This window comes from Myripristis murdjan, chromosome 3 (genome assembly GCF_902150065.1).
Source record: "Myripristis murdjan chromosome 3, fMyrMur1.1, whole genome shotgun sequence".
In the NCBI taxonomy this organism is placed as follows: domain Eukaryota; kingdom Metazoa; phylum Chordata; class Actinopteri; order Holocentriformes; family Holocentridae; genus Myripristis; species Myripristis murdjan.
The window spans coordinates 12,818,705-12,846,006 of NC_043982.1; the positions used below are offsets into that span (position 1 = coordinate 12,818,705).

The 27,302-nt window shown below is 39.6% G+C and overlaps 1 protein-coding gene across 5 annotated transcripts in view; it reads left to right on the forward strand.

Moving 5' to 3' along the window:
• The window catches only part of LOC115379801 (protein diaphanous homolog 3), a 292,946-nt gene that overhangs the window by 110,560 nt on the left and 155,084 nt on the right, over positions 1–27,302 (forward strand). For all 5 annotated transcript variants that reach the window (XM_030080714.1, XM_030080729.1, XM_030080736.1 and 2 more), the window contains 11 exons: positions 1,304–1,378; positions 2,738–2,807; positions 5,623–5,759; positions 6,611–6,716; positions 12,969–13,079; positions 13,601–13,719; positions 13,981–14,097; positions 22,071–22,189; positions 22,276–22,340; positions 23,163–23,267; positions 24,695–25,018. In XM_030080714.1, the coding sequence (XP_029936574.1) occupies positions 1,304–1,378; positions 2,738–2,807; positions 5,623–5,759; positions 6,611–6,716; positions 12,969–13,079; positions 13,601–13,719; positions 13,981–14,097; positions 22,071–22,189; positions 22,276–22,340; positions 23,163–23,267; positions 24,695–25,018 (1,348 nt within the window). The remainder of the gene's footprint in view (positions 1–1,303; positions 1,379–2,737; positions 2,808–5,622; positions 5,760–6,610; positions 6,717–12,968; positions 13,080–13,600; positions 13,720–13,980; positions 14,098–22,070; positions 22,190–22,275; positions 22,341–23,162; positions 23,268–24,694; positions 25,019–27,302) is intronic.

Consider the following 27,302-nt stretch of genomic DNA (forward strand, 5'->3'; position numbering starts at 1 on the left):
CTGAACAATCAATATCATGTGATGATGGGATGTGAGAAAACTTAATGAAGGTCTTGGTTCTCTGCAGATAGATGCCGTATTTTCTGCATTATTCTCGCATATATATGTGGATGCACAGAGAGCTCAGTAGCCCAGGCCAGAGTTAATTTCAGCTTCCTCATATTGAATCTGTGCCAAGTCCTCACCTTGGTATGTGAGAAATGCAAGGTAGTACAGGAAGTAAGTCATACCTGGGCGATGGTATCATCAGTAGCTTGCTATTTCTCTCTAGACATCATATGTTCTTGCCTCTTACAATGGATGTCTCCTGCGCTGGATTGAAGGATGGAAGCCTCTGTCTTTTAAAGAGAAATAAATCCATTTTATATGTGGCTACCAAGCTTTTGATATGACTTTTTTAATCACAAGCAACAATCATGTCCCAGAGATGCAACTGAGGTAGCTTTTCTGTTAGATATCTGAGCCTTGACATAAAGAGCAGCTCAAAGGTTCCATCTCCTTGTAGCTTATTTGGTGGAAAAATGTGAACTTGTTTAATCCTCATGAGAGAGATATGACTCTGAAATGTCACCGGCTTCATAAAGATATTAGTTCCATAGGAATCCAATACTGTCCCCTGACCTCAAACTCTGTGACTCTGTAGTGTGAGTTATTTTACCATTATTCTCTTTTCTCCCCGTGGGATGACTGTTTATATAAAATAGCAACAAAGCGGTAAATTTGAAAAGGAAACGAAGAATCTTAACAGCAGCCACACTAGTCATTAGGATTTAATATATGGTTGCACTAATAGTGCTGACAGAGGCTTTTAACGGATTTGTTGTTATTAGGGTTCTAAAGGCTTTAGTTTCAGATGCATCTAAATTTGGCCATATTATACCAAAAAATTTAAGCCTTGAGTGGTTTCCCCCAGAATTTTGTCTTTTTCAGGAATGATGACATTGACTGACCGATATTTGATATTTCATAAAAGTCCAATATCCACCTGGCATTTTGCTGGTGTGTGTGTGTGTGTGTGTGTGTGTGTGTGTGTGTGTGTGTGTGTGTATATATATATATACACACACACACACACACACACACATATATATATACATATATATATATATATATACACACACACACACACACATTTCTGCATTTACTAAAACTGCCTCTCTCCTCTTGACACCTTGAAGCTGAAACTGATATTTTTGTACTAAAAGGAGTTTTACACAGTGGTTAACGAGTATGAGAATGTCTTGGTGTTGTCACTTGTCAGTCTTAAAATGTTCTCATATTGATTTTATGTTTGTTGTTTCAGTTGGGTGCAGAGCTTTGGGCATGAGGGTCTTGGACTGCTGCTTGACGTATTGGAGAGACTTCTGCTCAAGAAAAAGTATGTGTATCTTTGTGTATGTGTGTATTTGTCTGTCTCCGTCTGTATTCTTGTACAGTATGTGCAAATTTATAATGGAATTTCAAAAGTAGCTATAGAATTTAGAGAAGATAAAAATTTAGAGAATAAGAATACAAGAATAATAATAACAAACACTGTCATTGTAGTCATTTTTTACTCATTTATACATTTTAATGTAATAATTCAACTTACAGTTTAAGCAGTCATTGATACAACAAGTTATTCTTTTAGAACATTATTACCAGGAAATAACATTTTACTAAGAGTTTTTTCCTGGTGTACTGTATGAGAAAATGCTCAAAATGGTTTCCCCATCATTTTCCAGGAGTTCCGGTATTCTGTATATATCTGTAGTCTCTCTCTGCCTGGTGATTCTCCCACACTATCCAAAACAGCTGTTTTTCTGCATTAATCTAAGGCAGGAGTTCTCAAAGTTTTGATGACTGAGGGCCAATTTAGGGACCCAATGTTGTATTAACAGCCGCTGCTATAAATGAGACTCAAAATAAGAAAAAAATCCCATGTGGCCATTTGTAGATGTTTTCATGACAAAGGTGCATGTCTACACTGTATACTTTGGGAATGGTTTGTAGCCAGTAATGTAAACTAAACACCATCTGTAGTTAATAAGTCCAAAACAGATTTGTAACGGATTGCTGGGCAGTTTAGTCTTTTTGGATTTCTTCAGTCTTAGTTGTGCGCTGCTTACTGTGAGCTTGTCATACATTCTATGATCAGTATCAAAATGACGTTTTATGTGAAACTCCTTGTACATTATGTTCACCTGCTTTCAGATCAGGTACATCACTTTATCCACCCTGTGAGGTACAACGGAGTAAGCATTGCTCCGTTTCTCCTTAAGTATCCTTTTCACCTCACTGACACAGCATCTTTGGTGTGATGACCCCGGCTTTTCCATCCCTTTTTTTACCAGCTAATGCACCTGCAATTATGACAAATTTATCCTGCAAGTAGGCATCTCGCAAGTCATTCACAACTCACTAGATGCCTAGTTGCCATGTAACCATTCCTAGCTTTACAGCTTAGCCCAGGGAGCGCAGTTTTACAATTATTTAAAAGTAAAGCACTGTGTGATGTTGGTTGATTTAAAACTGTATAGGAACTGGGCCAAATATAACGTGTGCATTTCGTCATGTCACCTTAACTTATCATGGTCCACTAGAAACATTTATGAGGGCTGCTCTTTGAGAATGCCTGATCTAAGATGTATAAAAATGGTTACTTTTGAAGTTTTGTGTTTGTGTGTGTTTGTGTGCTTGTAGTGCTCATGCTGTACTTTGAAATGAACTGTTCCTTCCCACTCTCTTGTGTCTTTAGCGAGGAGAGGATTGACCGAAAGAATCAGCACAAAGTTGTCCAGTGTCTCAAAGCCTTCATGAACAACAAGGTAACAACTTCATGCTTTTTGAAATTAAACCCACCCTACATTTAGATGCCTAATGCCCATCAGTTGGCTAAACCCTGAAGTATATATTTTATATCTCAGCAACCAGGGTTTTCTCTCACTCTAAAAATTGTTCGAACAAAAACAGTTGTCCAGCGCATTGATTTCACAGCTTTGAAGTTGAACTCCCTCTCAACATTAAAGTAGTGTCAAGGAGTTTTTAACTGGTTATGAAACGGTCTCAATTTAATCCATGTTTCTTCCTCCCATCTGGGCTGCTGCATTTCTCGGTCATGTCCTTTGCCCACCATTCAGACCGAGCTGTCACCCTGCTAGCTGGTTGGCTAATGCTGTGCTACCCTCAGACCTAACTAGCCCTTGATCCAAAAGTGTTACTGTGTTTTTTTTCTGTTTCCGCCCTTGCACAAAATAGCCTTATTGCATGTGTTGCATTTTGCTGCGTGGGATCGTTTTAGTGAAGCTAAGCCATGCAAGCATTTGCTGCGGTCAGCCATGGTCAAGGGTGTAAACAGAAGTGTCTCTTCTATGTTGACATTTTTGTTTGGCTTTTTTTTTTTTTTTTTTTTTTTTTTTTTTAAACAAACCAAAACAAAAGCCAAACAAAAATGGCAGCCAGCAAAGCCAGATCTTTATGACACAAGGTGGCGGTGGTGCTCATGGGAAAATACAGTCTTCATTCCAGCAAACACTACTGCTTTTGTCCACAGGGGTTGCCAAAATCAACACAAAATGAAAGTTGCTTGTAGTTGCTTTAAGGCAGGGGTGTCAAACTCGTGCCATGCAGGGCCAAGAGGCTGCAGGTTTTCATTCCAACCAACAACTCCACCAGGTGATTTCACTGATCACCCTACCTCCAAACAGAGAGGCGGGACTAAGTGAAATCACCTGGTGGAGTTGTTGGTTGGAATGAAAACCTGCAGCCTCTTGGCCCTCCATGGCACGAGTTTGACACCTGTGCTTTAAGGTATCAGAGCTAGTGAACTGACTGTCTGACCATTCTTGATAGGATGTGAAGAGCACAGCTCACAGGTATGTGAAAATCTGATCCAATTCATAAGCGCAATGTTCTACAAACTCACGTAAGTGACTGTGAAAAGGGAACCATAGGTTACGTTTTTTTTTTTTTTTTTTTTTTTTCCCAAGTGTTCTTGAATACAATTGAACTTGGCAACTCACATCACATCAGTTATCACCAGTGCAGCAGTGCTTTGGACAAGAGTGATGCTGATCTTTTTTTTATTAAGGTATACACCCTAGTGAAATTTTTGGGGTCTGCAATTGATCATTGATTGTTAATGCAAAACTATAGCTTGTCACTGAGGTTAATGAAAACTGCGAACAGTTGTGGCTCTGTTAACATCAAGTTTTCCGGCTTACTTTAATTATTCCAGCTTTCCAGCGCTTTGACTGAAGAGTCTGTCTGTCCGGGTATGAGCAAGTACACATTTGAATAAATTCCAAATTGGACTAAAGTGCCTCTCTGCCACAGTTTCTTTCTTGCTCTGCTCTTAGGTCGTTGTAGCTTTAGAGGGAAGAATATCTTGTCACGTGGAGCTAAAGCCCAATGGAGACAGATATAAAGCAGCTCTGGCACAAAGTGTGCTGTAAGGTCTCATGTAATCCTGCGTCTCAACAGGCGCCAGACGCCAGCATTTACCCGTAGGCCTCTCTGTCAGCCCAGACCTTTCCCTGGCTCCTGAGGCATCTTGGGATGGGATGTATCCACAATGCCAAGAAGACAGGTGTTCTCTGCCAGCTGTCTATGCAGCTTTTCCTTTTCCTGCCTTCCCCATCATGAGACACAGATGCATACTTCTGTTGTCTGTTGCCGTGGTGTCATCAAGGAAATAATAAAAATAACCCACGCTATTAGACAGACCTTGAGACAACTTAATCATCCCAAAAAATAAAATGGCATCCCATCAGTCTCTGTGAAGCTGTGTAGAGTATGTACAGTATGTAGCATAGTGTATAGCTGAGAGAATATAATCCTAATATGTGAGCAGAAAATGTTGCTTTCTTTGTTCAGTATTATTTTCTACATATCAGTGTGTGATTACATCTGCTCTGCACACAGATATTGGTCATGAGAGTGTTTTGCTAGACAGTGGCTACAGAAATGGTAAATATGGAGATGTATTTGAGGCATTAGACATGCATGAGTAGTACTGCGGTACTAGTTCCAATAATTCAGATTTCATGTCATGTCTACAATTATGTTTTTAATACCCGTCTTACAAAATAAAAATTTAAGTATATTTCAATAGTACAAGATAGAGTGAACTGATTTGTAGTTGACATTTTCCTTTCCAAGTATATTCAGCCAGTGCTCAGCTGATTTCCACAGTGCAAACACCCACAAACAGGAGAGAAACCTCACATTCCCATTGCTCAGTAGTAATCTATATTTTGTAAGTTTCTGAAACCATTTGGTACTTTAAAATTAATGACTGTACCAAAAACCAATACAATCCTGATAGTTTGCAACATGCTTTACATAGAAAACATTATTCTGTATTAGTTTAGAAATTATCCTTGACATTTAGCAAACTTTTTTCCCCTGTGTTTGTGTTATTTATTTATTTAGTTAGTTTCATGTTGACATTCAATTTTCTGATGGTTCATTTAATTTGTGTGCTGTGCAGAACTTAACACTGACTTGCACATGCTCCTGCAGGAGTGGAAGCTCTCTCTATACAATGACAGATTATATAACAAGACCTTACGTTTGACGGACGTCACAAATTAGGTTCTAGCGTATCTCAGTAACCATGTCTTGTATGTCTGTGTCCTCCAGTATGGCTTGGAACGAATCCTTGGGGAGGAGCGGAGTCTTGCCTTGTTGGCCAGAGCCATTGACCCCACCCAGTCTGCCATGATGACTGACGTGGTCAAGCTGCTGTCCGCCATCTGCATCGTGGGCGAAGAAAATACGTATGTCCTCGCAACATTTGCACGCCTTTCATTGTAGCCGCCCTGACTGATCATCTAATAGTGCAAGCCTAGGAGCATATTACAAGATTGTAGCCATCCTCTGTTTTTTTTTTTTTTTTTTTTTTTTTTTTTTACCTTTAAATTTTAATTTAAAAGGCATAACAGTCATCAGTAAATAAATTAATTGGTGCATATGACCAAGTCATGTTAACTTCATGTAAAATGCGATGTAAAATAGCACAATATAAATGCCACACAGACTTGCTAAATGGTAATTTTCTTTTATTGATTTATATTTGTTTTGTTTGTTTGTTAAAAAAAGAGGAAGAATAGTAGAAAAATGGAGGAAACATTGGCAGATCAAACTTTGAATAGAGTGATTCTGAGTGGCTGCATTGTCAAAACAGGTAGACACTGTTAAATTAATGCAGGAGAGTATTATAGTACATTTTCTGAAATAATTAAAAAAAAAAATCAAATATGTATTTTTGTCTGTAAAATAGAACAGTAGGAGGTAGACTTGCAGAGGTGTGATGCTTCTTTAAACATGTATTTTGGTTTCCACTGGAATAGATTATCTTTAAAATGTTAGTAAAAATGAAGGATTATTGATCAAGCTTGTGTAATGCAGTTTTAAAGCTCCATCAATATCCAAGTCCTTGCACATATTTTACAGGGCATGTTGCATAAATCACTTAGAAAAGCTTTTCCACTTGGGCCAACCATATGAGAGAGGAACTTAGCATATAAAAAGAATAGGAGAGTGTGTGTGGTTGAAATCCCTTTATATAAATGTGTTGCATCTTGTTGCCTGCCATTTATTCGCTCATGCATTTTATTTTCTCATTTAGTTTGGAGAAGGTCCTTGAAGCTATCACCACAGCAGGAGAACTACGGGCCATCGAGAGGTTCAGCCCTATTGTACAGGGACTCCGAGATCGCTCAGTTCAATTACAAGTGAGTGCAAAAAAGGTGTACAGCTATTTATTTATTCATTCATTTATTTATTTATTTATTTACATTTGACCTTTATTCAACCAGGATGGCCACTGAAGAACACTGGGCCAGATGCAGCAACATTCTCTAAAATTTATTTTATATTTTCTCTTATGTTTCTGTTTAGAGAGAGATAAAAAAAAAAAAAGAAAGAAAGAAATCAACTCCAGATGCAGCAAACCTTCCTAAACATCTTACCCAGGTGTGCTGGATGATTAATGCCACCTGTTTGAAAACTGGAGGCGTGTGTCTGAGCAGCCCTAAACACTATGTAAGGGTAGCTGCTGTGCCGTGTGCAAAATACTCATGATTTTCCAGAGTTTTAGTACTGTCGCTACAAGAAAGTCAAAACGGTCAACACTGGCAAAAATTATGTGACACTGTGAATATCATCTGAGCCGAGAGGGACACACACTTTCTGTATTAAAATGCATACCAAATAATACACTGCCCAAGCTGAACACCCCATGGTGACAACTGCATCAGGAGAGGACAGCTTTTGAAGCTGTGCCACTGACAGAGATGCAGTTCTACTGTATAAACACTCTCAAATTAATTTATGCCCAGGACTATTTTTGATACCTGTCTTGTCTGCAGGCTTGTCTGCATTCAGATATTCTTATTTTAATCACTAATCTTTCTAGTTACTCTAAATCCTAATACAATCTAAATGTAATTATGTATTGATATTCATTTAATTCATTTTTTATGTTCTTCAATTTTAGAGCAAATGACTCCGGCACACGAAGACCTTCATCATATTACCTGATGAAGGTCTCTGTATCGAAATGTTCTTATCAAATACTGTCTCACTGACTGCAAGTGAAGTGGACAGTGTGCAGGAGTCTTTTGTTCTATCTTTGTCGACCCATGGTCTTCTGCTACACACGTCGATCCATAGGTGTGCAAAAACACTGCTCCTTTAATGTTTTTCAATTTTAAAATGCATGTCTCCCTGTGTTAGACAACCAATTTAATAGACCGAGACAATGAGAAAATCTTTCCCTATCCCTAACACTTAAAATACACCAGGGGCCATAAGTATCAATCTTTGCACAGCATCTGCACCAAATGGAGGCATCTGCACAGTTCTAAGTCTCTCCGTACAGAGGTTTTTCATCAGATGTATGAAAAGATATGTAAACCTGTTTCTAATCATGAAACACTGCATGGCAGAGAAATTAGTGTGGAATTGTGCACACGTGAGCATGCACATATCCACTCCCATTTTTGCCCCTAAATGGTAAGAAAAACTCCCACAATGAACCCATTAATGCCCTAAAGATTTCCAAGTCCAAATTCATATTAAATGAGACGACAGCCAAATGAGCACAAATGAGTAATGAGCACTGGGGGACTTGACATCACAACATTGAGACTGAAAATATCATGCTATTTGCTAAATAACTTTTAATGGACTAAAATATTCCTGCAAATGCAGTGGTCAAGTTCAGGTTCTGTAATTGTGTTTGTTAAAGCTCATAATTATTTTATAAATGTTACTAGTCTGACTGGCACTTTGTGGTTCTATTTTACTTTCAAAAATAAAAATGTTAAAAATATTTTTTTCACAAATTGCTCCCCGGTGTAACTATGTGTTTTAAAGTTCTGTTTTACCACTGTATTAAGTGGGGCTGACTTAATTAACTAGGTTGTTTTAACTATAGGATCGTAGATACACATTGATTTCATTAATTGATTTTTGTTGAAAATGAAAAAAAAAAACAAGAAAAAAACAAGGTTAATCCTTTTCAAATTGTACTCAATTATACTCCTTTTTTACACAGTTCTATGTAGTTTTTACCTAGAGGGCTGTGTATCAGTGCATAGATGGGAAAAAAATAGACCAACTGTGTAAAAATAGCGATCAACATCGCAAAGCCATGGCTTCTGTGATGTGTGTTGCAGCTTCAGTTGATTATAATGGATGCGTTCTGCTGTAGCAGACATGTTGCACCATGTCCATGCCAGCTGTATTTAGAGTACAAATGCTCTTGACCACTCGTAAAATCGTATCTTACCTAAGAGAAAACTCAAAATAAAACATCAGTGGGTACAAACAAAATAAGAACGAATCGTAGATATGAACAAAAATAAGAAGAAATTTGTTGTTTTGTTTGTACATCGCTTCCTGCATCTGACCCAATGTCTTATTTACAAGGATGACCTGGTAAGAGCCAAACCTCAAAAACAACCATACAAGGTGCATAGGCAGCAGAACAAACAATTTGGCAAAAAAAAAAAAGCATTTGCTCCTTTTTGTTTCCTCCAAATCCCTCCCAATTGAAATGTGGAATGACTGCAGGGAAAAAAACAGATATTGCATCTCAAAGTTGAACATTTCAATATAATTTATCCTCTTTGTTATATTTATCTAAATTTATTCTATCTCTCACTGTCTCTGCTGCTTTGTGCTTTGTGTGTGTGTGTGTCACAATGACTCTTACACTTTCAATCTAGCTTTGCTATATATATGTTGTAAAAGATAAACCAGCCACAATGGCTACATGTAAGCAGCTGCTTGCACTGTGATATTCTAATTAGTACATGTTGAAATTCATTGGCTGCCCTTGGAGCAGGTTGGTATTAGTATTCTTGGAGTTAGGTGCCCTTACCCAGGTGCACTTTGGGACTGTTGATACTGGGATCACACCAACAGTGCTGAAGTGACTAGGCAGTCTCTAACATGTTAACCTGAAGTTACCATTTGCAGTAATGAGCAGAATCAGTGAGTGTGTTTGATAGCAGTGTAATTAAGACAAAGATCTCCCATGATCTGGCGCTGCCATATGTAATAACCTTCACTGATTATCCCATTAGCACTTCAGCAACAGCAACATCTCAGCTAGTAATGAGCTGTACAACAAGCTGTAATGCAGCTGAAACCTGATGTACCATCACTATCTGGTAATTTAGCCAGTGGTTGTCCCATTACATAAGCAACTACTGCCTGTTTTAAGTAGCACCTAAAGGAACTCTGTCGCTCTCATTTTCTCTGTCTGTCTCTTTTCTCTCTTTTTGCCTTGCATTCCTCCCTCTTTCTCCAGCTCTCTCTCTCTCCCTCTGTTTCAGGGTGTCTTCAAACAAATCATTCCAAATTTACACTATTGTCACAATGGGATGGAAGTTGGGTAGTCTTTTTAAACTCATTCTTGCTCAGGGGGTGGGTATAAGGTCAAAATTGAGCCCAAAAATATATACAACACAATGCCAGAGGTTTGTGAGGAGTCTGAGCATTAGTTAAAAGGCAGACTAGATTCAGTGTTGATAACAAAACGTGGGCTATACATAAACAAAGCTACACTTGATTAACTTACAACCCAGAATCCCTCCCAGTCCAATTAAGAGACTGACAGATTTATACGTGTCCATTCCTATTCCCTATAAATTTATCTTATGTATTCTTAGGTCTGCACATCCTGGCCCTTTTTATAATCTTTCTCTTTGTGGACATAATCTTTCAGCTGTATCTTCTCCCTACTGATACACACACTGGAGATACTGCATATGGGGTGTGTTGAACAGAGACAGAGCATTGTTCTGTGTAGAATTAAGCAGTTGCAATTCTTAAGTAAAGTGCATTGTTTGCATTTTTAATTGGTGGCTGAGGGATGTGATCAGAAAAACAATTCATCCACCACCAAGTTTTCCCTTTAACATACACGTACACACAAAACCATTCAGTCATACACAAACATACAGCCATTTACCTCTCTGTTTATTCTAAATTCCAATGCATTGACCATAGCTAAAGTTAGTTAAAAGATAATACTTTATTTTTTACCTATGCCAAATTGACTAGTACTCACATACTGTAACTATCATTGACAGTGGAGTACTATAGGGGACCTTGAGAAGAGAGCTTAGGAAGCAATATGAAAAGAAAACAGAATTTTAATAGAATTGGAGGGGGTAAAAAAGGAAAATGAGATATGGGAAAGAAGAAGACAGATGCACTGAAGGACAGCCTCTGCTTTCATACAGAGGCACTTCATACAAAAACACATCTGTTGCCATTAAACTATAGCCTTGTGTACTGGATAGTTTAGAGCCCCTTAGCTCTGTTTTATTGATGTACTGTAGAGCGCTATTATTTCCTGTTTGCTAAAAGACAGCACTGATCCCTTTTAACCCCATGCATTATTAAAGCGTTGTTACTACTATTCTTGCCATGCTACTGTGCGACCAATGGCTTTCTCTCCCACTTGGCCACATTCACAGTCAGTCTCCCCTGGCGGCCTTTGGCTCAAGGAAAGTGCACATTTAGACAATAACTGTGAATGGACACGCTGGGGACCATCAAATTCAAAAATGCCTGAATGTTCTCTTGAAGTCGGAGAATGTTGCTGTGTTTTTTGTGTTATTGTGTGAATACAAAACTGAGGTTGGTACACATGGTGCAGCAGATGCACAAAAGTACAAGAGTCTTTGCTTTTTGTACTCTGTATAATGAGCTGGACTTGAATACAATAATTAAGAATACAGAAGCTTAACCAAAGGGAAGCTTTTTGGACCTATTGACTGGATGCGTTAAAGTATTCTGGTCTCAATGAGGATGCAGACACATATTTTCTCTATTGGCGCTCTCTCTCTTATTTAATTAATTAATTTATTTTTTATTCTCACAGTCTATGTAAGACCTATATATGGGTACAATCTTTTCAATAATGATATACTTGGATATATTTCTGTGTAATCTCATTTTTTTTTTGTCTTCTTAATTTTTTTTTTTCATTATTTCCACTTTATTTACTTGTTATATTCTCAGGGTCATGCGGTTGCCCACTGGTCATTGCAACTATATATGTGTCCATTTTAAAGGCCTGACACTGACCTGTAGTGATCGAAGCATGTAGGCTTTTTAATGATTTAGCCACTACAAAAAAGGCTATTTAATATTTCCTTCCTCACTGTTAATTTTTTGTATATGCCTGAATTGCTGTCTTATTTGAGGAATAATTAATTGCTTCACGTTCTACCTTAACATCAATACTGTAAGGTCTTACTCAAGGAAAAACAATGTGGCACATTTTAGTGCTTTTTTTGCTTCCCCTTTCTTTTTAACTATATTGCCCTCTGGACTGTTTTGGAGACCCTGAGCCGATAGACAGATGGCTGAGTAAACACGTTTGTAGCGCCACTTTCTTTTTTGCTTAAAAAGGGTTTCATTTACTTTTTCTAATGAAATATAAGCTAACTACAAATACCTTCTGAAAGAGAGAGAAATATTGCCATTGAGAAGTATCATTCACCGACAACTGACATTTTAAGTATAGGCATACATTGATATTCACTGTAGGCCTGAGACAGTTAGTAGTGAATTATTACGATCAAAATGATTCTCTATATTGTTGACATATAAGCATATATTCAAGTGTTGGATTTCCTTGTGGACAAAAGCCAAAGCTTTTCACAACTTTCCAAAACATCACATATCAAAATGCAGGTGTACAGTACTTAATTTTTATTTTTATGTCAGTCAAGTGTGCTACATTTTCCTGTTCGGTTGGGGGTTAAACTTTTATATACTTACTATCCCCTACTCACATATCCACCTCCAAACTTGAACAGAAAGTTTTTCTTGACATTGAAATGTCTGTAATATTGCCCATCTATGTTACAATGTTAAGATACCACTTTGAAGAGAGATAATTACCAAGCACTGAGTGCCATGCCACTAAAAAATAAGAGTAGCTTGCAAATTGACAATGAACCTTGAAACATCCCAACATTCTTCCTGGTCCCCAGCATTGCCATGCCCTCATTTCACACATGAGTGGATCGCTTTACTGATCAATAATTGATTTTTCTGTCTGTGTTTGCCTGGCTAGTTGAATAGCCACAGGATTCAGCGGGCCCTGTGAAGTAAGCTAAACTCATCGGGGAGCAAAGAACAGCTTCCAAAAGAGCGAGTTTGCCCTTAAATTGACTGTTAGTTGGTTTTGTGTGTATGGGTCTGCAGTTGTTGCATTAATATTAAAATCAGCCCCTCTAGTTGGTGACTGGAGAAAATAGACATGCATTAGTTATGGTCCCTTGCTTTCTAGGGACATAACTCTTTTCATCAACCTCTGGATAAAGGAATCTCTCTCACTCTCTGTCTGTCTCTCCCTCACCATCTTTCTAACTCCCTCACACTCACTCACTCACTCACTCACTCACTCACTCACTCACTTACTCATGCACACTGTTGTGTGCATCTTTATGTTACAGGTGGCATGCATGCAGCTCATCAATGCACTGGTAACATCTCCTGATGAGCTGGACTTCAGGCTACATATTAGGAATGAATTTATGCGCTGCGGCTTGAAAGAGATATTGCCGGTAAGTACTCCAGAACAACCACGTGCACACACAGAGGCACAATGTAAACTCAGTCACCTTGTATTAATATTTAAATGAGTTGTACACTTGAGTGAAATATTGAAGATTTGCCCCAGCAAATAATTTATGAAACGGAGGAGAGTTTGCACGTCCTCTGTCTGTGCCAGTACCCAGGAACCAATAAGGTTTCTATTGCCTGGGCTAATATTCTCCCCGCTGGCTTTTATACCATCTATCTAACATGTTTACCTGTTGTAAACAATGTTGGTCTAGCTGCCAAGTAAACAGATAAATTAAAATGTGGAGCTGGTCCACACATCTGTATATCATGATGAGTAATAGCGTTTAGACTGTGCTCCCATGGGTCCCATGTCTTGACTGAGGCCTGACACTTTCCTTTAGATTTTGATGCGAGTCTCAAGCCTTTCTTTATGATTATTTTCCCTTCACTGTTTCTTTCTGTCTATTTTCTCTCTTTCCTCTTTCCCTTATTTTTCCCTACTCCTTTTTCTCTGCTATAGCAACTTACAGTCATGAGGAATGAAGCCCTTGACATTCAGCTTAAGGTGTTTGAAGAGCATAAAGAAGAGGACATGATGGAGTTCTCTCACAGACTGGATGACATCAAGAGCGAGCTGGAATATCCTTATCACTATACTAGGCAGAAACACACAACTCTAATTTCCAATTCAAAGGCAGTGTCCTCTACATGTGGTCTAAATATGTACATTGAGAGTGTTATTGGCATCCAGCCAAGGTTAATTATCTCTGTTCACACCAGATCTAAGAAATGAAAAGAGGGAGAGAAAAAAATCAAACAATCCATAGCTTCTGCTCCTAGGTTTGAAACTGCAGTGTTTCCTTTTTTCACACCTACATATTAGTCCTTGACTCTCAGCACTGATGTGGGGGATGTGTTCAGTATTGTGCAGAGCGTGGTGAAGGACAGCAGTGCAGAGCCCTATTTCCTCTCTATACTGCAGCACCTGATGCTTATACGCAATGACTACTTGGTCAGGTAAAAGTCAACAACACACATGCACACAGAGTTGGGTTTTTCTTGGAAAATTACTTTTATTAAATCTAATACAGCATGTGGTGATGTACCTTTCACTTCCCTCCTTTTTTCATTCACCCTCCGTTCCCTCATTTAGCATCTCCTCCCTATGTCTCACACTTACATCTTCTATAAAACCAACTATGAGTGGCAGCCACACTGGCTTTAAAGAAATAATTTGCATGTCATACACACCCATTCAAAACCCCTTCTAGTTGTGAATTAATTAATTAAGTTCAATCCAGCTGAGCTTTGAGCCACAAATTCCTGTGACTCAACGATGCTTAGCCAATGAGAGAATATGCAGCATTGATCTCTTGCACTCGCCAATGTAAAATCTCAGATTCAGATTCAGATTCAGATTCAGATTTTATTGTCCCTTGAGGGGAATTTCAGCTTGCAGTAGAGGACAAGACATATATACAACACAACATGCAAAAGGCCAGTCACAACAATAAAACAGTAAGGAAACAACCATGAATAAGAATTCAGTGAATGAATTGATAAAATGCATCTGTTTGTCAAAAAAAAAAAAAAATAAATAAAATATCCCTAGTTAACAATAAAGTGCGAGCCCTAATAAAGTGCTGGTGCAGTCAAGTCAGTAAAGTGCTACTGTGCAAGTTACCGATGCAAGTTAAGCGCATTTATTGCACTAGGAACAAAGGAAAATTTGAATCTGTTGCTTTTAACCCTGGGGCACCTGTATCTCCGCCCAGAAGGAAGAGGAACAAAGTCTTCCAAGAGAGGGTGGTCAAGACTGGCTAAGATGGACTGAGCCTTCCGCTGAACTTGTCTATCATAGATAGCTGACAGAGAAAGCTGCTGGTCGCCGATAATCTTGCTGGCTACCTTAACAATATGCAACAGATGATTTTTGTTCTGCACTGTGAGGTTACCATACCAGGAAATGATGCAGAAAGTTAAAATGGACTCGATAAAAGATTTCATCCTCTACTCCTGTATGCAAATTGCGTCGGGTCAAGCTTGCTCTGTACTTTGTAAATCAGAATTTGTTTGACCAACCGCTCAAAAGTCTTCATCACTAGTGAAGTCAGAGCCACAGGCCTCTGGCAGGAAGCTTTATTGTTTTGGTGTAAGATGCTCTCACAATCCCTTCCTTTTGGTTGCGCTTGCTTCGCTTCCTCACTTAAAAAGTTAAGAAGGACGTAAGGCCAGAGAGTTGTTTTGATTTAATGAGAGTTGCATGCTAAGAAAATAAGCTACAAGTTGCAAATGATCACTACAAATAGGCTAGAAGTTAACTTTCCTCCTCCAAACACAGCGTGTGTGAAAATTTCTCCCTGGAAAATCTGGTGTGACCACCCCATGACACAAAATGAACTGAGCCCCTTTGACATTATTTTGTTTGCACTTGTTTGGTTGGCTCACTGTCTCATCTCACTCTCTCTCCCAAGACAAAGAGCCCTTTGGTGTCGGTCAGGAATTTGACAGAGCTTACATTGGTACAATAGAAGAATACTGTTATTATATATCATGTAAATCTTAGACCTTGGTCAAACACACAGGCAAATAGCTAACCCCCCTCTAAATACTTGTAATGCTGGACACAGGTGAGGAGCTGATGTTTTGTGGAGGTTTGACTCTCTCGCTCTTAAACCCTCTCAACGACGTTGGCTAACAAAGGGAATGCTGTCTCTTTCATCTCCAAGCCATCTACAGCAACCATAGCTCCAGAGTATTTCTCATCTCCTTTTAATGGTAGTTTTCAAAGGCTTGTTTTATGTCTGTTCACTCACAGCTGGGTGTGAGTTAAACCTTGGCTTGATCAAAAGATGAGGCTCTAATCTGAAGAATATGAAATGTGTCACCCGCAGATTTTCAACCCCGAAAGAAGGGAAAAAAAAAAAAAAAAAAAAAAAACTTAAAGTGTCTGGCACTCTGCTCTGGCATAGCATACGGTCCTTTTCATTAGCACTATAATGTCTGATTAATTTCCTTCATCTCAAAAGATTATGGGTGTGTAAGTGTAAATGACACCTACACACTGGGCTACTTTGATAGTTGATTTCAGTGCAGCATTATAAAATCAGATTTATCTTTATACCCTCTTTTAGCACAGGTGGCTTTGTGCCATCTTTGCACAGCTTTACATTTTTATCATTACTTACATCAGCAGTGTTTGCAGTTACTAATGACACACGCGCACACACATACACACTTAAAGGCCCCAGATCTATATCAGTCTGATCCTTCTCTGGAAGTAATCTCTGATTGACCATGGCTTGATAAGACTCAACTTGATAGCCAAAAGCTGAATCACATCAAGTGGTCTGAAGTTAAATGTATACTTTAGAATTGTGTCAATTGTGATAAATAGTTAAAGGATAAACAAAGAGGAAGAAAGTCTTGCTTCAATAATGCAGCCAAAGCGGACTCATGCCAGCATGTTTGCTTTGGTAAGTGTTGGTGTAGAGGTTGCCAAGAACTTGATGTTTTCATAATTTAAAGCTGCAGTAAGTGATTCAGATCTCCTGGGACCCGTACCTTTAAAGCTGGATTAACATACCTGGGGTTTCTCTTAGTTATCTGGCTTCACTTAACCAGACATCCGCAATCCGGATTTCCGGTACCATAAAGCCGGTTATCAACTCGCTAATTCAACCCAGGCTTTTCCAATCTAGATCTGAGCGTGCTCACATAAAGAGGGTGGTGTTTGCTGCATACGATCAATCGCAGACATGGAAAAATCTACCCGAGCCGCATACTTTATGACAGAGGAGCAGACAATAATCTTAAATTTATACAAGGAATATAAATCCATCATCTAGGCAAAAAGCAACACAGTTGTAGCTGCCAAAAGCTGCAAGGAATGCTGGCAAAAAATCGCCGACTGTGTCAATGTGTAAATTAGTGGGATTATAATACTTTCCCACCATGACGGCACGAGTAGATCTGACTACATTTGTGTGTTGCATAAATATATGTGTTTATGAAATTTGTTGTTATGGCATGTGATTTCAGCCTTATTATTTCAGATGCAGTGGAGCCAAAAGAACGTGGGAGCAAATAAAAAATAATTATAAAAACATACTTCAAAGTGGTCAGTACGCTTACTATATCTAAATACATTTAGCATATGTATATGTACATGTTGTAGGCTATATAGCCTACAACATGTACAAGGCTTTACTTCTTCACACTGTCTCATCAAATGGGGAGGCCATTTTCCAAAAGAACTGATTGGTCAGTAGGTGGAGCTTTTATACCTGCTGAGCTCTTATCTTGAACTTAACCTGCTCCGGAGCAGGTTAGGTGTTCAGCGTATGTTACCACGGCAACATAACCCGATAAAAAGTAAACCACCTTTGTGGTACAGAAAACCCAGGGTTAATCCTGAAGTTACCTCACTAAGCCCAAATCCAGCTTTATGGTAAAGGCCTCTGGTTTCACAGTAGCTTGGTTGTACACAACTGAAAGTTAAGTCAACAGAATGCTTTTTTGGGATGGAAACAAGGGATGCATTTCACTTTAACTCTTTTTGGATTACTTGGACTATTTTGTCTCTGACCTCCAGTATGATAATGTGGTGAAGCTGCAGACTTGGGGTAAGCTGCTTTGAATTAACATTTTTGTGGCTGCAGTGCTGATTACAGAGACAGAGGCGCTCTCACAACTGATCTGAAATTTGGATATGTTTATCTGCAGAATGTGAGGATTCAGTGAAACTCTAAGTTAAGTTGAAGCGGTGATGGGGAGAAGAGGAGGGCAGAGGAGGAGCTCATTTTGGCCGATACAGAGCGTAAAAAAGACATAACGCCAGGCTGGCTGCAAACTGTATAGTGGAAAGAAGACACATAGTGATGACTCTCACATTGCAGTTGGTCATTTCACTCGATAAAATGCATGCATTGCAATGTAGCTTTAAGGAAAATCGACAAATTAAAAATTTACTTCTTTTATAAGCAGTTCAAAAATTCTGTCTTAAGGCCACTCATAAGAATGGCACCCTATAGTTCATTTTGAATTCAAGAAGTGACAACTGTAAAAAAAAATAAATAAATAAATAAAATAAAAAAAATTGCCCCTCATACTCATATTTTGCCTAGAAATCTCACTTTGCTATATGGTGTCACAGCCAGCTGCACCTCTAACTTATTTAGTTTGCTCCAGGTGTCTTTTAGAATACATTTGCAAGTTTTCCTCAGACAATCCTTTACTCTTGATCTGATTTGCTTTCACCGTGGGCTCACAAGCTATCATATTTGAATTTTATTTTATTCATATCCCACATCTGTCTTGACTACCTGCTGCTGATGTACACATTTAATTTTTGCTATCTTTGATGTCAGTGATACACAGTCCTCTTTCACTCAGGGGTCATAAAGCCTCACAGTAACTAAAGGAACACCCGCAGGTTAACTCACAATATGCTTCATTCCATTTGAATGTTCTTCTTTTCATTTTAAATTATATCTAGGACATAGACCATACGGAGTGCGTTTGGACTATCAGTACCAGTCTCATCATTGTTGTTGGAAGACTTGGCTATGGAGAGCAGTGTCCTGGATTAGTTCCTGTTATGTTCAGAATGTGCAAGTTAGTGACTCAGAGAAGGGATTTGACCTCTTAACAGTGCTGTTGTTAGATAATGAGCAGATCAAATCGACATGTCCCCTTTAACCCACTATAGCAGTGTATTTCTCAGCTGTGCATGTCATCCTTTCTCTACTATAATTTCTCCCTTTGTGTATTGTATTATGCTCTTGGTTGTTCTGTGATCAGTGCATTCAACAGAACCATGAGAAACTATTTAGCTGCAATTACTCAACCAATGCTAATATGCTTGCTCTGTATTTCCTCTTGTTCACTGCCATCAAACAGGTCTTGTGCGTACACCAAGCGTACCCCCCACCATTGAGGTTTATGCAGAGACTGTCAATTCTTGTTGCATGACATGGTAATACCAGTCCTACATCCTTAAAGAAGTATGGAGACTCACAAAAGTGTTCATGCCCTAAGAAGAGTAAAAACACATAAGAAAAAAAAAATCTTGACTCAGGCTTTTATAATTCATGCATCTAAGGGTTAATATGTAAGCATTCTATAAATCAGGGGTGTCAAACTCGTGCCATGGAGGGCCGAGAGGCTGCAGGTTTTCATTCCAACCAACAACTCCACCAGGTGATTTCACTGATTAGTCCCGCCTCTCTGTTTGGAGGTAGGGTGATCAGTGAAATCACCTGGAGGAGTTGTTGGTTGGAATGAAAACCTGCAGCCTCTCGGCCCTCCATGGCACGAGTTTGACACCCCTGCTATAAATGAAGATTTTCTCTTTTCTAGAAGTCATACAGAACCAATATTAGCCTGAATCCATCAGCAATAACAATAATAATAACATCCACAGGAGCCAAATGTAGCTCATCATGTTTGTATCTTTAAAGACATAAAAGTTTTATCTTTTCAAGAATTGGAGAATGGTATCCACAAATTTGAACAGTCTCTGAGACACACACACACACACACACACAGACACACACACACAAAATAAATATACACATAAAAGTCTCCTGATCTGTCCATATTGCTAAGTCAGCACTGCAACTTGCATTCAATTACAATATAGGTTGAGTACTGTACATATTGTGTATTAATATACTCAAAATACAGCATCTCTCCCTCCGTTATCTTCCTTTTTTCTATTGCATCATGCATTCCTCATTCTGTTAAAGGTCTTTCTTTTTGTCCTTAATGTTAATAATCTTCTTCTGCTCTAAATGGCAGGGAGTGAAGTGTGGTTTGGGGTGGGGTGTCAGTGAAAGATGTGTCAATATGCTGGATAGACCTGATTCTCATTTAGAGTTGACAGTTTTCCTCACTGATTTTGTTCGACCTCAGTAACTTAAGTTGTACTTCCCTCATCTACATGGTCTTGTTAAAGATTTATTTAAATAAGGCTGATTTGAATTTGAACCTTTTCAAATGTGTTGTGAACGTCAGAAGCTGGTTGGATACACAATTGGATATGAGTCGAATGGAAGTGTAGGGTAAAAATAATTAATTTACCACTTTGTTACGGAGAAATCAAGCCACCAAAAAATCCTTCAAAGTATACATCCAAGTTAACGTGGTTACCGCAATCACAGAAAATCACAGAAAACAAGGGGGTTTAATCCGGCGGTGAGGTCACCTGCTGCTCCTGGTTAGATTTCAAGCCGCAGCGAAAGCTCCGCTGCGTTTAAGGTTTAGAAATGCCTGGGACAATGTAGCTTCTGTGGACGCTACCGCGCTATTTGATCGGTGAAATAGTTTCACTTCTGAAAAGCTGTTTGATTTAGAAAACAGCGTCGTTGCGACCACCCTACTGAGAAATGTCGTTTAACTAGTAACGTCACTACTTGTAACGCCGCTACTGCCCAACACTGGAAATATGTACCTGTTTTGCAGGTAGTGTGTGGAGGGCCACAGACAAAATACAAAGCGCTATATCCGGCCCGTGGGCTGCTAGTTGACTAGGCCTGCCATAGGCATTAATATGGACCTCGTCCCTTCTTTGCAGCTAGAATAGCTTCCACTCCTCTGGGAAGGCTTTCTACAAGATTTTGGAGTGTGTCTCTGGGAATTTTTGCCCATTCATCCAGAAGAGCATTTGTGAGCTTTGATACTGATGTTGGATGAGAGGGCCCGGCTCACAATCTCTGTTCTAGTTCATCCCAAAGATGTTGGATGGAGTTGAGGTCAGGGCTCTGTGTGGGCCAGTCAAGTTCTTCCACACCAAACTCACCCAACCATGCCTTTATGGACCTTGCTTTGTGCATGGGGGCACAGTCATGCTGGAACAGAAAAGAGTCTTCCTCAAACTGTTCCCACAAAGCTGAAAGCAGAGAATTGTCCAAAATGTCCTGGTAAGCTGAAGCATTAAGATTTCCCTTCACTGGAGCTAAGGGGCCGAGGCCACCCCCAGGAAAAACAAGCCCATAGCATTATCCTTCCTCCATCAGACTTTACAGTTGGCACAATGCAGTCAGGCAGGGAACGTTCTCCTGGCAGTCACCAAACCCAGGCGTCCATCAGACTGCCAGATAGAGAAACATGATTCATCACTCCACAGAACACATTTCCACCCCTCCAGAGTCCAGTGGCAGTGTGCTTTACACCACTCCATCTGACACTTGGCATTGTGCTTGATGATGTAATGCTTCCATGTGGCTGCACGGCCATGGAAACCCATGCCATGAAGCTCCTGGTGCACAGTTTTTGTTCTGATGTTAATTTCAGAGGAGGTTTGAAGCTCTGCAGTTATTGAGTCAGCGGAGCATTGGCCACTTTTATGCACTATGTGACTCAGCACTCAGCGACCCCGCTGTGTAACTTTATGTTGTCTGCTGCTTGTGGCTGAGTTGCTGTGGTTCCTAAACACTTCCACTTTTCAATAATACCACTTACAGTTGATGGTGGAATATCTAGGAGGGAAGAAATTTCACAAACTGACTTGTTGGCATGGTGGCAATGGTGGCATCCTGTTACATTACTATTACAGTGCCATGCTGGAATTCAGTGAGCTCTTTAGAATGAACCATTCTTTGACAAATGTTTGTAAAGGCACACTGCATGGCTAGTGCTTGAATTTATACACCTGTGGCAATGAGACTGAATGAAATACCTAAATTCAATGAGTAAGAAGTGTTGCCCAATATTTTTGTCCATATAGTATATTTTGATGAATGATTTGCCTCCAGATAGCACTGCTGTGTATGATACATCAAGACAGTGATGTGAGAGTTTGTATTTTCAGACTATACCTGGTGTAAACCTATTCTAGAAAATTGTTTCTTAAAGGTACCAACTTCCTTGAGTCATTTTTTCACATGCACAGAATAATATGTGGTAGTCACTGTATCTGTGCTGCACAACATCACTGGTATTTGTCTTATATGTTGTCTCTTGTTTATGTCTCTCATCATGACTTGCAGGCCTCAGTACTTTAAGATCATTGAAGAGTGTGTGTCTCAGATTGTTCTTCATCGCAGCGGCACCGACCCAGACTTCAGTTATCGCAAGCGCTTAGATGTGGACTTCAGCCACCTCTTAGGCAAGTTAAATACTAAATGCGGTCTTTACCTCACAAGTCATTTAAATAGTATTTGAATATGTGCATGTTTCATCCTTTGTTTTCAGAGGTGTGCATAGATAAAGCACGAATTGATGAGTATGAACAAAGAGCTTCAGAACTGGCACAGAAGGCAAGTATTTACAAACAGCACACTGTACATAGATATTCAGTCCTCTTCACGTTTAATCAGTTCATTTAGATAGAGAGTTTTGTTGGTGATTACTTTTGAATGAAGGCCCATGCAATCAATCAGCCTCTCTCCAACTTGCATTCATGCAGGTGTGAGTCAAACATTTGATGCAATGTCTTGTATAGTCATATATATTTTATATGTTTGTGACATCAGGGTTTTGAAACAGTTTGAGATGCTCCGGACTGTTTACATACATATACACACGCACAAACACAAAACACACAGCCAAAGGATTTAACATGCAGACTACCTACAGTTTGCTTCCTTAGATAGTCTTTTTCTGCCCCTCCTGCGGTCTGCTAGATTAGCTTTTCACTGCATGGAACAAAAAACAAAACAAAGAAAGATATTCAAATGTAGCTTGCTGCAACAATAGTTTATTCAAAGGTACTATTTTGTATGTGTTGTGCACCACACACACACACACACACACACACACACACACACACACACACACACACACCAAATGTTTTCAGTCAAGTGGATTGCCTGCTGTGATTAATTAAAGCGTGGCTAGCAGCAGGCTGGAGATCCTGTTGCGGGGGAGGGGCTGGACGATTGATAGGTGTGCAACTAAAAGGCTTTATTAATAAAAAGGGTGTTTGCCTAAAAGGTGAAAAACACATGGACAATGAAGTTATGACAGTAAAATGAATGTTGATTATGTCAAATATTCATACCAATGAAGAGAAAACACTAATTATTGTAATGAGTTTTCATTGTGTGTCTGTATAACAGTTTATGTATCTCTCTGTCTAGTTGGACGAGGAGTTTCTCAGCAGGCAGGAGGCACAAGGTCATCTGGTTAAATGTGAGGAGAAAATAGCTGAGCTCCAGGCAGAGCTACTTGCCTTCAGGTCCCAGGTATATCTGAGACAGTCTTTGTACTTCTACTCTTTTCACTCTCTGGTGTCCTGCGGGCTTACATTACATGTTTGTCTATGTTATTCTTTCAGTGTCTTTTTTTGTAAACTTGGTTTATCGTTAGAGGAGAAGAAGAAGAGTGAATACAGATGTGATTACTTCATGAAACTCTGACCACTGCATTGGAATTTAACATTCCTGCCTTACTTCTGTTATGCAATTTTCTTTTCTTTTTAAAATTTTTAAAAAATATTGATTTATTTATCCAATTATTCATTTATTTATTTATTTGTTTTTCTCTCTTTTTTTTTTTTCTTTATCCACTCGAGCCTGCAGTTTGGTTTGACATGGAGGCCGCTCTACTGGCTAGCCGACACTAAGTCTAATGAGAACAGTGACCAGTCCTCCGTGCTGGCCTCCCCTAATTCTCTGATCTGTATCCCATAAGAGGAAATTGTTCTAAAAGCAATTTATTCTGACAACCCCCGTCAACCTCACCACCAGGCCTCTCTTTACCCCCTCCAGGACTCCAGAGAGTTGCTCCCACACTTGCAAGATAACTACACACTTAGAGAGGGGAAGAGAACTTCTTTTTTATTTTCCTGATAATTTTTCAATTTGGGAGAGTAAACACAGAACGAATACTCAAATAGTAGCTTAGCTCAAATGATTGTCATACATTAAGCCAGAAAAGGTACACTCTCTCTCACTAACACACACACACACACACACACACACACACACACTTGTTAATTCAGCAAAGGTGTTCTTCCCTCTAGAGGCAGTGGCAGAGTCCAGGGCTGACCTTTAGTGTGCGTCTTTAATCTAAAACTGGTGCCTGGATCAATAAGCCATTTGCTCTGTACGATAGAATTTACGAAGCTTTGTTGCCCTGGTTGTAACATTTGATTTTTACCTTTGAAAAGAAAAAAAAATCATTGTGGATATGACCTGGACAGAATCCTGACCATTTATGAGCATTTGGCCTCTTCTGGACGCTTGACAAGACACGTTTCCTCTTTTCCATAGCACACCAGTAAAGAACAGGAAGGCCCACTTTGGTACACACAAGGGAGATGCTGTAGTTGATCTCCCTCCATTTCTCTTTTCAGTTACAGTGATTTTCTGTTTTTCCTTGAGTTATTGATTTCCCTAATCCCTCTCTAACATTTCATGTATAACGATCGTACACAAAAAAATCAGAGCTTCAGTACCCCTTACGAAAATACTATTTCTCATCAAGATATCATGCTGAAATAGTATAGCAATGACTTCTATATAAGGGAATGTTTTTGCACAGTTGTTGTTGATATTCATGCCATAAAAAATGTCTGTCATCCTTCCTTACATATTATCAAGGCATTTTTTTTCTGTATTTTATGTATACAGTATGTCAGCATACACTCTCTTTCTCTGTGCCTGCCCAGTTTGGAGCTGTACCTGTTGGTGTGTCTTCTGCTCACATGGGACAGGCCCTCTCTTCATCATCATGCCTCTCTGCACCTCCACCCCTTCCACCAGTACCAGGGTGTGCGGCACTCCCTCCACCACCGCCTCCACCCCCTTTACCAGGCTGTGCTGCTCCTCCTCCTCCACCTGGAGTGCCTCCTCCCTTTGGTGCTCCCCCACCTCCCCCTCCAGGGTTTGGAGGTGCTTTTGGGTCCCCCACCCACCATGCACTGCCTTATGGCCTCATGCCTAAGAGGGAATTCAAGCCAGAGACCTCCATGAAGCGCCTCAACTGGTCCAAGGTGAGACTGTGGGCAGCCAAATCCCTGATAACTAAGGCTTGGCACATTGAATTAAGTTAAAAGTAGTCTTTGTAGAAAATCACTCTTGAAAATAGACCAATACGGGCCATTGCGGTATTTGTGCGGGCTAAGTTCTGGGCAGCATGCCTGTGTGAAATAGGAGCAGAGCACATCACTGGCCAAACATCATCAAGGACTTGACCAGGAACAATGCTTGAAATCATTAGAGACTTGGAAGTGGTCTGTCCTTCAACATTTTATTTTATTTTTCAGATTCATTGAAGGTAGACAGGGAGGAGGAGAGAGAAGTTCTTGCAGGTTCAGTGCATAGACAAGCACCCTCAACCAGCCAGACAAAGTCTCCATTTCTGCAGAAACAAGGACACAGTGTCATAGATGCAAAGCACCCTTCACAGCTGTGACCCTGGTTGGGTGTGTTGTCTGCAGACATTACCATGCCACAAGGGGTGAGACAGAATAACTGAGTATGGGAATAAATGAGGGATTTACTTGCAAGAATTGCTTTGCTTCAAAAAGTATAGGCTACTCTAATCTAACTGAATACTGGAAGCATTTATATTGAGTCAACATATTGGACAAATTTTGCTATGGTGCTAGATTACAAATAAGAAAACTCTCGGATGAGAAATTGAACATCCAAGGCAGATCCTTATAACTTTGTTGCTGATGTGCATTGGCAGCACACACACAGTACAGATGTTCCTGCAAAGGATTTAGAAAACACCTTCCCACTTCCAACTCCTCTTTGCCAGTAGTCATTAAGAAACAGCCTGTTTAATCTTTGAGATGATCAGATGCTATTGTCAGAGCAGCCTCGGTGGTGCTTCTGCAGATGTTGCTGCACCTTAGCATACTGACACTAGTTCGCACCACAAGTGCTATTAATTTGTTGTGCAATTAATAATTGAATCTCATTTGTGCGTCAGTGCAGCTGTTTTGAGAACTAAACCATATGTTTGAAGTTTCAAATTTACCTTTTAATAGGACATAGTGTGGGCAAAGCTGTATGAGACCCTCAGATACAGTATGGTTACATTCAGGATGAAGCTGTCTTGAAACTTGTTCAGTAATAGAATTTCAAAGTTATGTGTTTTCCATAGAGAGCTCTTTTGTTGCGCTGTTGAGTGGTTCAGCCTTTTTTCAGGGCTTAATGAAGCGATGCAGAAAAGCTGATGTCTTATAAGGTTCCAGACCTCCTGGGTACACATGAGAGCAACACTGGCTTTTTATATTATTCACACATGCATGAATGCACACGTGCACACACACACACACACACACAGAAAAAAATAGGCTAATTTATTCTATTTGGTGTTCAGTGTTGTTGTGTACTGGTGCAGCATTTTATTTATTTATTTATTTTCCGGCCACGAATAATATATCCATGTGTGATTGTAACTTTTAGCTAGGATTTTTTTTCTGTGTTTTATTTTTTCTATTATTTCTCTATTTTATCATCAGTTAGCTAATTTTAGTTATTCCGTGATTATTTTCTTTATAGATGACATTTTGGGAGGGAGACACCTACAGAAACAACTTAGATTCAGCATCATGTTGTTTTTACAACTGAACATTATTTATTCAATCCATGGACCAGTTAAATATGCAAGTATGGGAGTATTGTATTATCTTGAAGCAGGGTATTATTTGGCTTTGCCCACCCCCCTGTTCACTCTCCATGCTGTGAAAAATGGTGCAGAAAGTGCTGAAAGGAAGGGGTGTTTATGGGCACTAACATATTGTTTTATGTAGTTAATTCTGGATGGACATTTGCCTTGTGAACGCAACTGAGCTGCAAAAGGGCGTAGTGGTAGGGGACCAGCCTATCTCTTGATCCTACCTGAGCTGCACGCTTTTTTTTTTTTTTTTTTTTTGATGTGGTTGTGATGTCCTTTTAGCCACAGCTCGGAGCCAGACACAGATCCCTGTATTCCCATTTTATTTGAAACAGTAGCACCTCTCTTTTGTTCCCCCTCCCTCCATCCCATCCCACCTCTCTCTCTCTCCCTCTCCCTCTCCCTCTCTCTCTCTCTCTCTCTCTCTCTCTCTCTCTCTCTCTCTCACTCAATATTGTTCTCTTTCCACCTTGTGTAAGTGGAGTCAGTTTTGACACCATGCCCATTTATCTTTCATTTAAGGTAATTGCAAACTGATTGGCACACGCTTTATACTTGCATGCCACATGTGACCCAAAACCTATGGGTTTTGGGGGAGTAATTCAGACTGACAGGCAGAATGCAGAGAAAGATACCTAGCATGGTGT